The 13,819-nt window shown below is 29.1% G+C and overlaps 1 protein-coding gene across 1 annotated transcript in view; it reads left to right on the forward strand.

The window, feature by feature from the left end:
• LOC127286898 (unconventional myosin-XV) overlaps window positions 1–13,819 on the forward strand; it is a 58,688-nt gene that overhangs the window by 43,233 nt on the left and 1,636 nt on the right. Inside the window, exons 27-33 of the mRNA XM_051313522.1 lie at window positions 9,047–9,441; window positions 11,719–12,022; window positions 12,209–12,604; window positions 12,687–12,871; window positions 13,005–13,137; window positions 13,218–13,422; window positions 13,655–13,791. Of these exons, the coding sequence (XP_051169479.1) occupies window positions 9,047–9,441; window positions 11,719–12,022; window positions 12,209–12,604; window positions 12,687–12,871; window positions 13,005–13,137; window positions 13,218–13,422; window positions 13,655–13,791 (1,755 nt within the window). The remainder of the gene's footprint in view (window positions 1–9,046; window positions 9,442–11,718; window positions 12,023–12,208; window positions 12,605–12,686; window positions 12,872–13,004; window positions 13,138–13,217; window positions 13,423–13,654; window positions 13,792–13,819) is intronic.

A 13,819-nucleotide genomic window follows, 5' to 3' on the forward strand; every position in this document is an offset into this window, starting at 1 on the left:
TCACTTTCCAAAACTTGTCTGTAACTTTTTTTTTGTGGTTTTTAGAAGAGAAGAAATAAATACAGCCTTGTTAAATTTCCACAGGCAATTAGTTTTGATGGAAAAACTGTTTTTTTTTCATTCTCATAATATTTTTGTTTTGTAGAGAAATTATCTTAATTCCAAAAAAATATTGATGAAGTTTTAAATAAAAAGTCAATCCAACTATCATAAGAAAAATAAAATGAGAAAGTATTCAAATTTGAAGATAATATTTCTGAATTTAAAGATTAATTTTTGAGGATTAATATTTGAGAATATTTATGAAAATTTTTATATAGTTGTATCTAGTTTTTATCTTTGGGTGGTCCATTGGCATGTAGGAGAAATTTATATTAGGACAGTTTGAAATGTCTCTTGATAATGATAAGAAAATACGAGAATCATCTTGTCTATTGAGATATACATTTTATTGACACAATAAATTTACATGTAGGTGTTAATATAGTCATTGAAGTTTCAAGATGATTATACTTTTTCTTCGATTTTCCCGCATATAAGATATGCCTTAAGATTATTGGTGGTGGGGTACGACCCAGATATCTTTCCGAAGGCTCTACACTACCTTCTACCAAACTCCCCAGGTTTACCTTCGTGTTCGTACTAACTACCTATCGGAAGCGAACACCAGTTCGTCGACTGTCGTTGTAGCGTATAGACTAACGTTTGCTCGTGTCTATTCAAAAACAGGATTACTAGTGCTTTAAGTTTTAAAATTAATGGTGAATTAAGTGGACATTATTTTTTTTTTAATTCGACTTTTAAAGCACACTTGCCAAGCTCGATTGTCATTCTTAGTTTAAAATTTTATTTATTCATTTTCATTCTTAAATTTTAATTGACATTTTTATTAAGTACTTTTTTTACATTTTTTTTAATAGAAATTTTTTTTTAATTTATATAAATTTTTCTTACTTAATTCATTTATTATTTAGAATTATTCGTTCATGTTTTATGTTTTAATGTTTTTATTTTAAAAAAATATTACGAAAGTAGTATAATTTTAATGTAGATACTTTTTTTAAATTATTTTTCAATTTTGTTTTTACTTGAACGTTTGTCACGTTTTTTTTCTGATAATATTTTAAGTGTAATAAATTTTTCACATAAATGAGAAAATTTATTTTATAATGATTTTTTTTTTTTTTTTGTAAGAAAGGGAATATTAATAAAAATTTACCTACTTTATCTTTTAGAAAATTAAAAACAATTTAAAAAATTATCTATTAAATTTTTCTGATTGTATTCAAGATCTTTGTTGATTCCGAACTTTCTACAAAGTTCAAAACTTAGTGGCATTTGAGTTTAGTTTTCTCTGGAAAATTTTTTGATTTAGGAAAAAAAAATAATTTTGAGAAAAAATATATAATTGACTAATTAAATTTGTATTTTTTAAAATTAATTTGTTTTTAATTATATATATATATATATATATATATATATATATATATATATTAATTAATATTGTTATTAAAGAACATATATAATTAAATTTTTCGATTAAAAAATGGTAAAATTAAATTTTGTTTTCAAATAAATCTTTCGTCATTTTCGAGCAATGTGAAAATTTTCAAATCTTTTTGGTTTTTATTCAAAAAGCAAAATTTTAGAAAAATGAAAATCAATGAAGGCTTTTGTGTTTATTCTCGGCACTTGCTTGCGGAATGTACATGAAGTGATTTTTTTTTCACTCAGGAAGAGATTAAGGGAATGCGATTCTCTCCTTTCAATTGCGTAAGAAATTGCGTACCTCTTGTCCTAGCCTCGAGAACTGCACGATTACTTGATCGGATTGACTTTCATATACTCACGGTGTAAGAGATAGTGTCATTCTGGAATCTGACTCTGATACAAACTCGAGAAGCTGTTGTATTAAAATTGAATATTGAATGGATTTCGAAAGGATTGAATTCCAATATATACACATATTATATATAATAAATCTTTTGTGGATTAGTTCTATTTTTTTAAAGTTGTTAATTATGAAATTTAATTCTAACGTTATTTTGGAAATTTATTTACTTCTTTAATTTTTCGTCTTGAATTTTTGAGGTTGACCGTTATAAAGGAATGAAATTTCTCTTCTTTTACCAAATATTATAATATATAGTACTCGTATAATTGTGTGGGAGATTTTATCTGTTGTTTCATGACGAAATCAATTATTTTTTTCTTTGTATTGTCTCTTTGAATGTTGATAAAAAAAAAGAAAAAAAAATGAAGCTCACCAGACACCTAACTGCAAACAGCTTTTACATAAGGTCTCCCCTTTTGATCTCGTCAAACACGCAACAGACCGAGTTTACGAGTCTTCGCATACTTCGTCATTGAAAAGAAAAAGAAAAACTAAAATACAAAAACAAATATCAAACCTTGAAATATTTCTCGATATTTTGCTGTTTGGTTTTCTTTTTATTTCATTTAATGTGTCAGGATTTTTTGTTTAATCTTATAAAAATTAGAATTAAAAGAAAATCATTTTGACAATTAGGTTTGAAATTTTGCGAAAATTTTCATTTTTCCCATTCTCCATGTTTTTAATTTTATTCGAATTCTTTTTTCCAAATTTGCTCAAATATTGAGTTTCCTCTTGAAATTGTCATCTTGAATATATTTTTCTAAAAAATTTTCCAACATAATTCACGTTTTTGAATGTGACAATAAATTTTGCAATTTTGGGGTGTAAACGGTTTCCTGGTGTAACTTGTTATGGTCGTGTGTGCGTTCCAGGCGAGCTTGTACACCTTTCCCGTTCGGTGGCGCAAAAGAGTTTGTTAGCACGAGATCATTATAATTAAAAGTGCATATTGTTCGCGGTACCGGATCTCACGAGAGAGTCCCTCTACGATTTCTCACGGCGTGACGACGAAAGAGAGACAGGAAGAAGAAACGAGAAAACGAGGGGAAAAAAGGGATAAACGATGAAGAGATTAGGAAGGGATTTTCCTTCCGTGAGTTGTCAAGTTTAAGATCCAGTTTGACTCGATTTCGCCATTTTAGGCAAATATGTGAAACGTGTAAATATCTTTTAACTCTCGAAGGCTATATCCTTTTTTAGCTCTCTTAATTCTTAAACAGCTGTTACATATTTCTTTCATTTGACAAAGACATTATCGTATAAAGAATAATTGTAACACACTTGTCATCTTATTTTTCTATTTTTAATCTCCGCACAGAAAAAAAAATCGATAAATTATAAATCGTTAAAAATTGTAAATAGTAATTTTACATTATCATGAGAATTTGTTAATTATATAAGTTGGCATTTTTTTTTCTTCTCACGGACAAATTATTTATCGTTGAGATTCGTGGAGAAATCTGTGAAATAAAAATTGCTCTGTTCCGGTGTAAAGAAGTTGTACGCATCGAAGCTTAAAATCGAAAAATCATAACTGGACGTGTGAATTGGGTTTCGTTTGTAAATTAGCTAACTGATTTCTTAAGAGGTATTGGTTAACGGGTTCCAATTGAAATTTTTGATTTAACATTTATTTTCTTTTGAAGGCAATTCGAAACGTGATTCTGGGACAAATCGACTTTTGATAAAATGCATCGTCACTCGATTCGTGCGCACATGGTGTGTTTTATACACCATTTCTTGTGAGGTCACGTGAATTCTTTTGCTCATAGTCTTTTATATCAACATGAGAGAATACAGAGTCATTCGAGACAAATTAATATCTATCCACCATTCTCTTCCGGTGGATGTTCCGAAAGTACGATTTCTAATTTCTCTTGTAAACAGTGTTTTCTTTCCTTTTAATTTTCTCAGACATTTCCTCTCGCCGTAAACTTCCTTCGGAATTAATTTTTCTTCATTTTTATTGAAAATTTTTAAATATAAATTTTTTTTTCCTAAATTGATTATTAAAAAACATTTTTTTTAAATGTATTTAGAAAAAATATTGCATTTTAATCGAGCTTAGCATGTGAGTTGTAAATGAACGATTTTAATAAAAATTTTGAAAATTTTTCGCAGTGTATGAGAATGGACTTTTCGAGATTATTTCAAGTGAAGTGATTGTTCGCGTATTTGGAAAACATTGAAAAAAAATATGATGGAACGTGAAGTATCGGATACTGAGGGAATTTTTTCCCGAAGGCTGACACATAATTGGGCTGAATTACCAACAACTTTGCGACGACGTCAGAAACATCGTCCAGAAATTCTCAGTCAATTTACCGATTTTTCCGAATCCTCGGAAAATGAATTACGAAAAGTTGAAACAAATCCAACAAACGTTCAACGAATTGTAAAAAGATCGGAATTTTTACGAAAATTGGAACTCAATGAAATTCGTAAAAATGATTTGAATCATCATCATCATCACCATCATCATCATCATAATCAAGAGAAAAATGATCGTCGTAAATCGACACCCGATCAATTTTATCGACCGCCAAATGATTGCAAGAGTAATAACTATTATGACAAAGAAAAATTGGGTCAACAAAGACGAAGTCATTTCACGAAATTTGATTACAAAAACTTTTCTGATGACGAACGTAAAACAAATTCGCCTGACAGTCTTCTTGTGAAATCATCCGAATCAGAATCAAGTAGTGATGAATATGGACACACTGACGATTCGGGTGCATTTTTGGAAAAAGTTTCCAATTTTGAACGTGGCTCAAGATTGAAGAAATATAAAAATCGAATTTTATGCGAACAAGGATTACATAGTAATGGATTTATTAAATTTTTTGCAAAGGACGAATGGAAATTAAAAGGCCTCGAGGAGAAAGCTTCTTCCACCACCACGGAGGTGAATAAACTTGATGTAAATAAAAATATACGTAAAAATTCAAAGACTGATACGTCATCAAATATGAGAATTTTCGGTGTTGGCAGTGATGATTCATCATTAAAATCAAAGGACAATAAGAAGGATTATTTGGCACAAAAATATGAATACGAAAATATACCGAGAATTGACATTTCAAAATTGGATCAAAAATCAAATAATCATAAGGATTTTGATGAGTCAAATCATCATCAACCGACGACAATTGAACAGCTTCGAATTGAACAAGGTTGCCAGCTGAGAAATACCAAAAATTCTGTTATTTCACAACAACAGGGTAACAGATCATGGAATAATAATGCTAAAGGTGTGCCTTGATTTATATCTAATTCGATCAGCTTGATACTTAATAGTGTTATTTATGCTCAGTAATGTCGATTTTTTCTCTTGTAAATATTTAAATTCTCTCTCAGCAAGACATTGAAGTCTTAATTTAGACATGAAGGTAGTTTACGACACTGCAAAATTTAGGAGAATTTAAAATAACAGTTCTTTGTTTCAATATTTTTTTTTATAATTTTTTAAAATTATTTTTCTAATAAAAATAAAAATTATTGATAAAAAAAATAGAAAACGATAAATAGAGAAAACATTCTTTAAATAATCTCTTCAATTTCTAGTATTAACTTTTTGCGAATGATCAAGTTAACTACCTTAAATTCCACGCATTTCGAATATTTTCCAATTAAATATGTTTTGTAGAAAGTCCTTTACGTAAGACGAGAATTATAAAATCTTATTTACGTGTATCAAGTAGTCATTAAAAAAAAGTCATTATTATTATTATTATTATGGTGATCCGGAAATACCTTCTTGAATTGGAAGATCATAGTTTTTACATTTTAAACATTTTTCCATGGCAATTCCATCTAAATTTGATTATATACTCACAATTTCTTGTTATTTTTAATTTTACATAAGCTATTTTCATGTGGGAATTTCAATTACATGAATGAAAATGGAATTACAACAAAATTTAATAGAAAATTTAAAAGTAAATTTTAAAATACTGAAAATAATTTTTCAAGAAAAAGTTCAAGCTGATTGAATTTCGGATATCTCTCGTAAAAAAAAAACAGTTTTTGCTTATATATAATGAATTTGGAAACAATCGCAGATCACATTAATGGGGATTCATCGTCTGATCGTTCGCGACAACCGTCGATGGAAGAATTACGATTGGAAGGACTCATTCAAGATTTATACAATAGCGATCAAATGTCAGCGAAATCCAATTCGGAACGAAAATTGGGTAAAATGGAAACAATTACTGAAGAACATGATGGTAGTAAGCTCAGCGTTCGGGAGATACTTAAACGCTTTGAGGATTTAAGAACGAGAAACGATTCGCACAATGGAGATAAATCGGGAGATCGAACACTCATGTCGATTCAGGAAACCTTGGACAAACTTGACGAGAAGGTCAAGAATTATCAGGTCGAGACTTTTATATCAGATTCAAATATATATATATATATTTATAGTTTAATCGCAGGTGATCGAGGCCTTCGATTTCTCTTTTCAGTTTCGTGATGGCCAAAAACTTGACTGATTCAACAAGATATTTTTAATTTTGTTTCCGATTTTTATTTTCGATTTTCTTGATTAGGTTTACAGTTTTTTTTTCTCTTTTTCCAATTTAAAAGTTTTGTATTCTTTAATTCTATAAATTTATTTTTTTAATTTATATTTAAATTTACAATTTTCAAACAAAATGATCCAATTTGCATTTTTTTGAACAATATGAGATTTTTTTCTGTGATCATTGTACAAATATAATGAAATGATTTTTTCATATGATGCGATTATAATGTTAATATAAAAATGAGTAGGCGGTTTGGAGATAAAAGTAAAAAAAAAAAAATAAGTTTTCTATTAGAATTTATTTTTCAAGTTGCGTTTAACATATTTATAACGTATATGAAAGTATGTAAATTAAAAGAAGATGGTCGAGACTGAGAGATCGATGAGTTTTCGTTTTGCTTCTTATATTAATGCTCCCGTTATACACAAAACATCTCATGGATCTTCTCTTTTTGTATAACCGCACCCTATATGATGTACAATAACACTTGTGGGCACGCCAATCTAGAATTCTGTTAGTAATTTCCACTTTAAGCTTCTTGCTACTCTCCAGGCAATTAATATAATTACGTAAAATGTGTACCACATATAGTGCAAGAAAGTCGATAGAAAGGAATAATTTTGTTCCAATATATGCGCGTTTTTTTTTCTTCTTCAATTTGCACATTTTCTAGAAAATTCTTTTATTTTTTTTTAAATGAAAAATAAACATTTCGTTGGTATTTTATATTTTAATATTTAACATTTTTTTCGCATATTTTTATATTCATAATTCATCTTTAATTTGAGACACCATAATAGTAAAAAAAATTTTTTTTTATTTCATCAACAGTTCTTTGAGGCATAAATAATGACTACTCATTAGGCTTCAATCAATTTTCAATGACCAATCAAGTTTACTTAATTTTAATAGACGGAGAAATATTCCGCATGTCTTGATCAACCTTCACACAATAATGTGTTGTAAGTCAAATTAGATATATAGTGAAATAATATTTTTGCATTATAAATCATTTGGAAAATTTTACATCATGTAGATTTAGAAAATTACTATCCATTATATTACATTCGCGAACAATATAATAATAATAATTTATTTTGTAATGAGAGGTAAACGTTTACTATTTGTTAATTTGGCACGTTTATCTTGACGCAATAAAATTTACTTGCATTCATCAGCATATTGAAATCCTGTGGTCTTAGCTCATATATACATTCTCTTCAAGTGAACTTCTCTGCTTACTCAATACTTTTTATCGTGTATTCAAATTATAATCAAGATTTTGGTATAATATATTTAATGCTGACTTTACAGGAAAATTATATATATGTATATTTTTTATATTATTTCATATAATTACGTATATATGGAAAGAGAGAAAGTTAATGCGACATTTAGTCTTGAAGTTCAAATAGTTCAATTAATTAGCTTTATAGAAAATTAAAAAAAAAAAATTTAAATATCAATGTATTCTTCATCGTTATTATTTTCTTTTCTTCTTTATAGTTAGCGTTATCATCAATAGGCTAAATAATAAGTTTGTATAAAGGTGTTGATAAAAAATGAGAAATTATTTAAGAATATAAAAATCAGTGAAGCATAACATCATATAGAACCGGGAACTACTGTTTTATATAGCTTGAAAATAAATACACAACTTGTGTTTTAATATTTCCCATAAAGTTATTTATAACTGGTCATGAATATTTTCTTCCTGGACAGGCAAAATCATCGTAAGGCGTTACTATATTGCACATTGCAAGATAAAAGGAGCGTAATTCAAATGATTTTTAACGTTCTCTTTAATCACCGAGAGTAACTGTATATTCAAAGTCTTTACGACGAATCTGGATGCATTAATGATTATCTAGGTCAGGGTCGACATCTCTGCATCCTACTCGCTACTTTTAGAAAATTATCTAGGAATTTCTGCCTGTGAGTGTAATGACTCTTTTCCTCGCTACTTGCCCCTTTTTTATCACTACATTTTCATCAACTGAAAATTACATATATATTATCCAACTATTTACTTTACAGTTTGTTTGCAACTGAAATTCAAAATATGAAGCTATTTCTTTATTTTCAAAAGGCAAAAATGTTTTATTTCCTGAATTTACTTTTTTGGAAAAATTTCTTTAAAAGTCGTTCATTCCATTTTCAGTGTAAATTGTATAAAACTAATCGAATATTGAATAAAAGATGTGATTAGAATAGGAGAGCCGGTAATTAGATAATGCGCGACTCGATTACTAAATACTCCATATGAGTCGAGAAACGCGGAATTGAGATTATATAGCCAGTTGCAAGATCGACGCGCATTCCTTGCGATGGAACAAGTCAGAAATGGATGCTGGCATGCGAGATTTAAGTACCGGTATTTGATCGCGTGGAGGAACAAGTTCTTCGTGTAAGAGAACAATCGACATCCATTGTGGGTAGTAGACCATAAATATATTTTGACGAAATTGAGAAAAATAGCCCATTATAATTCCAAAATTTAAAGAAAGTTCCTTTTATTTTGTTGATTGGACAACTATGGAAATAAAAATAAAAATTACATATATTGTCCGGTATGATCAATCATATTTTTATTAATTTCATTTTTCTCTTATTTTAGGTTGAACATAAACCATTGCACAAGCCAATTCATCACGAGAATCATGTCTCGCAGATCACCAAGTCGATTCAATCGCAGGCCAATCACGTATCATCTCATATGGGACACAACCAGTCGTCGCACAACCAATCCAATTTCAATCACGTAAATGATCATGAAGGACACTCGTCTGCGTCGAGGATCTCGAATCATGTGTCAGCTGCAAACCAGATCAACAACGTTCATCATCAGAAGAATCAGATGAATAAAAACACTGAGAATCAAGAGTGGCGGCATCAGGAAGAGACTGGCCGCTCACAGGAAGAAAGTATATACGAGAGTGGACCAGTTGTAAATGATGGAAAGCACTCGTTGTTACAATACGCAATGCTCAATTTCCGACAAAGTACCGAAAAGTGAGTATTAAATAATTTTCAATTAGAAAATAATTCACTTAATCGAAAATAAAGGAAAAATTAGATTTCAAAATTGATAAAATTGGATTAGAAAATAATTTATTATCGCCTGTAATTAATCAGAGAGAAAGGAAAAAATACGATTTTCTGATTATTTGTTTACAATTATTGATAACTTCAGAATTAATTGAAAAAAAAGAAATTTTTATTTTAGATTTAGATTGAATTAAATTCTAGTCAGTAGTAAAGGATTCTCCAAACATTTAGTGAAATTTAGTAAATTAGCTATTTATATGCATAGTGAGTCTTAGATTGAGAATATCATTTGAAGTGCAAGAACAATGGAGATTTCGCGAGGAAATAAAGTGCGTCAAGATTTGACTACATGCATTGCGATGATATCTGAGAATCGTGAATGTTATGCTTTCTCAACACGACTTTTTATATAAGAAAGACAATTCCGCATTGACGTTAGTTTAAATTAATAGATAATAATCATAAATAGTAAAATCTTCATCATTTTCATCTTTTCAATAATTAAAAAATAATCCATTTACAATTTTTATAAAATTATAAACTGAAAAATAAATATAAGAATAATAAATATTTTCAATATAGAAAATTCGTCTTCTTGAAGATATCTTGAATTCTGTTTATATTCCTTGAAGCGAAAACTCGATTTTGAAGAACAATCGACTATTAAAGTATGAGGGGGGGTTTTTTTTTAGGAGAAAGGGAATTGCCATTTTCCGACTTTCTTTAATTAGCATAAAATACTTTTTATGTAACACTCATCAACTTTTCTCGGAAATGGCGACCGTGAACAACGAACCTCAAAGTGTAACAAATTTTATGGGTATATCATCAACAGACGAAATAAACCACTCGTAAATAAATAAATTAATAAATATTATATCTCTTATTTCCTGAGGCGAAATTGTTAATTAACAATCCATCGTTAACATCGAACAAGTTTTTTTTTTTCCTTTTTTTCAAAGCTTGAGTGAAATCTAAGCGAATAAGGAAATGCACATATGGATAGTATATATATATATATATGCAATTGACTTCTGGGTACTGTTTGCTGATTTGTATTCGTTATCAAAGAGTGTGCACTTTTTTCTACTACGACAACTCGGGAATGTAAACACTTTCCAACGAAAGTTAACAGTTGTACATTTCACGAGGAATGCGCATATGGTACAAGGATCAAAACTGATAATTATAAACGAGTATTGGTCGAAAGGAGTTGAAATTCGTGTTTTTCAATGCAGTGAAATCTGATTTTATCCGATTCATGTATATTTTTTTTTATTATTATTATTATTTGTACGATTTCATATGCATAGTAAAATTTCGTTTTCTCAAATAGAAAATATTACACACGGCTGATGATAGATTATAATATTTAAAAAAAAAAATTCGTTCACAATAAAATATGATAGATTATTTATAGTTGAAGTGAATATGTATAGGAATTTATGTGTCATAAAGTATGAATGTAAAATTTCTTTACTTATTTCACCTGATTATTAAAATGTAGTCAAGAAAACCTAGTTTACTGACTTTTTCAGATGGTTGAAAAAGAAATTGCTACCTTGTAGCGTGTATTATAATGCTCGCATTAATTTTAATTGTACCATTGTGTACCTAGAATCAATTATGATTTTCTCATGCAAGATTAGACAGTAGAAGGAATTAATGAATTATTCCACTCTTACAGTCATAAATTAGGAAACAAAGTCATTAGATGAAAAAAAAAATCGGTTCTCTCCTATTTATATGGAAAACATTTTAAATTAGTTTTAAATATTGCCAAATTGCTTGAAACTATTATTATAGTAATAATAATTGAAGCTACTGTCTGAAAATTCTAATTTTTTTTTCTAAATTTTTTAAGAATTGAATTTCAAATCTTTTTTTTTGAAATTGCAAAATTCAGCTTAATAGCTTCTAGAATGAATCTCAGGAATTTATTGAAAGAACGCCAACAACGGTATGTTATAAAGAAATTTCAATCATGCTGGATATTCCATTAGAAGTTACAGTGCATTAGACGAACTTTCAAGATAGTTATTGTATTACGAAACATATTATTTTCTATTGTAGATATAATTTTGAAAATGATACTTAAAGCAATTTTCCGCGCACAGTTTGTTTAATATGAAATTACACATGTGATGATAAACAGGAAGGATAAATGTATATAAATATATTTATGAATATACAGGAAATGAATAATATATTATAATTGTTTTTTTTTCAATATTATTTTAGATTCGAGATGTTGAAAACGGCCGATGGTTCAATCAGTGGTTCGTTAAAAGTAATAGAATCGTTGAAAAGTAAAAAGAAGAATAAAAAGAACAAAGGTCAACAGGATAGTGCAGAATGGACTTGGAAGGAACAGGTAGACCTAGTTAAGTACTCGGCAGTTCCTATTGAACAGAGTCTTTTACGTTTGGACAACGAGTTGAGTGCCCTTGCTGTAAAATGCTTCCTGTACCTGATGAGATACATGGGCGATCAGTCACTTCCGCCAGACATGAATGAGGTGAAGTGTGTCTACACAATACTAATGGTGAGCACAGGTTTAATGACTTTTAAAATGAAAACATATTCCTGAACACATCACTTTCCCTATAAAAGTTTATTCTCCTCTCTTTAGTTATATATAAACATTCATTTCATTCACAAATTTAAAAATACTTGAAAAAAGAAATGTTTTTTTAAAGATTAAGAACAGTCTATGTTTCTTTATTTTCAGCACTGCCATAAATTTGAACAGCTGTGCGATGAAGTTTATTGTCAATTAATGAAGCAAACGACAAATAATAAAAGTCCAAATCCAGAAAGTTGTCAACGAGGATGGCGAATTTTCAGTATAGTCGCCGCTTATTTTACATGTAGTGATGGTCTGAAGCCGTATCTTACAAAATATTTAGAAACTGCCGCCTATGATAAAAGACGAGCTTATCATGGTACGGCTACGGTTTGTTTGCAAAATTTGCGAAAAACTGTTAAATACGGAGGTAGAAAGAATGTTCCCAGTGTTGAAGAAATAATGGCAATTAGCGCCGGTAGAAATGCCAAGAGACAGATCTATAGATTACCTGGAGGAACTGAGAGAGTGATAAATACTAAATGCACCACCGTTGTACAAGTTAGTAGCAAAATTAAGTTATTTTTTATTTTTAAATGTGTTTTTTTTTTAAATTTTGCAATAATTTAATGAAATTTTACAGGATGTTATTGAAGAAATGTGTAACGTAATATCCGTAAGAAGTCCAAATGAAATGGATGAGTTTTCGCTTTATTGCATCGTTGATGGTGATGCTTTTACTATGCCTTTAGCACGAGATGAATACGTGTTGGATGTGACTACTGAACTTTATAAAAATCATCAGGTGTTCTACTTAATATTCTGCAGGTATTATTTTTAAAAAATTAATTCTTTTTTAATTCATCTTTAGATTCTTTAAAAAAAATCAATTTTATTTTTTTCAAGTAAATTTTTCAAATATTTATTAGGAAAGAAAATATATATTTTTTTGAATTTTTAGATCTGTTTGGTATTATCCACTTCGGCTTGACGCTCCATTGTACATAGAAGTGGTATTTAATCAAATTGCCCCAGATTATTTGGAAGGCCTATTGTTAGTTTTACCCGGTGATCATTTACCCCAGGAAGTAATAGTGAGTATAAAATTTTGAATTTTAAATAATTTTTATTATAAATTTCAGAGAGATATATTAAATATTGTAATTTGTTACAGTACGACATGGCCCAAATCGCAGCACTGTTACATAGAGCAGCGGATATGACACATGAACCAACCACAAAGGAAGTTAAATACCTTCTTCCTAAACCAGCTCTCAGTTTAAGGGAACCACGACCACAGCAATGGGCCAATATGGTCCAACAAGCGTGGAATAATATTATGCATAATCCACCAGCCGGATGTAAAGCTCAAGTTCTCGGTAAAATTTATTCTATATTCTATTCTTCATATTTCCTTTTTTTTAATTATTTATATTTGTTTTTCTTTGTTTTATTTGATTCAATTTATTTAGGTAAATTTATTCTGAATCTTAAATCAAGATATTTAAATTCTAAAATTTTGTTTCATATTTATATTATCAGTTTTTTTTTAAACTGAATTAAATAAATTTTTTAATTTATATCAATGACATGGAAATTTCTCTTCTACAGAAATACTGTCAAAGTGGCCACTATTTGGATCCAGTTTCTTTGCAGTCAAGAGAGTGCCAGAGGGAAAAGAAAAAGGCGGCGACCACATCCTTGCTCTAAACAGACACGGCGTTCTTTTTATCGACCTCATTACGCACGTGAGTTTTTAATTCATTCATTTTAATT

The sequence above is a fragment of the Leptopilina boulardi genome, unplaced genomic scaffold (genome assembly GCF_019393585.1).
Source record: "Leptopilina boulardi isolate dan_hultmark-lab unplaced genomic scaffold, ZJU_Lbou_2.1 LbouV2_364, whole genome shotgun sequence".
Classification (NCBI taxonomy): domain Eukaryota; kingdom Metazoa; phylum Arthropoda; class Insecta; order Hymenoptera; family Figitidae; genus Leptopilina; species Leptopilina boulardi.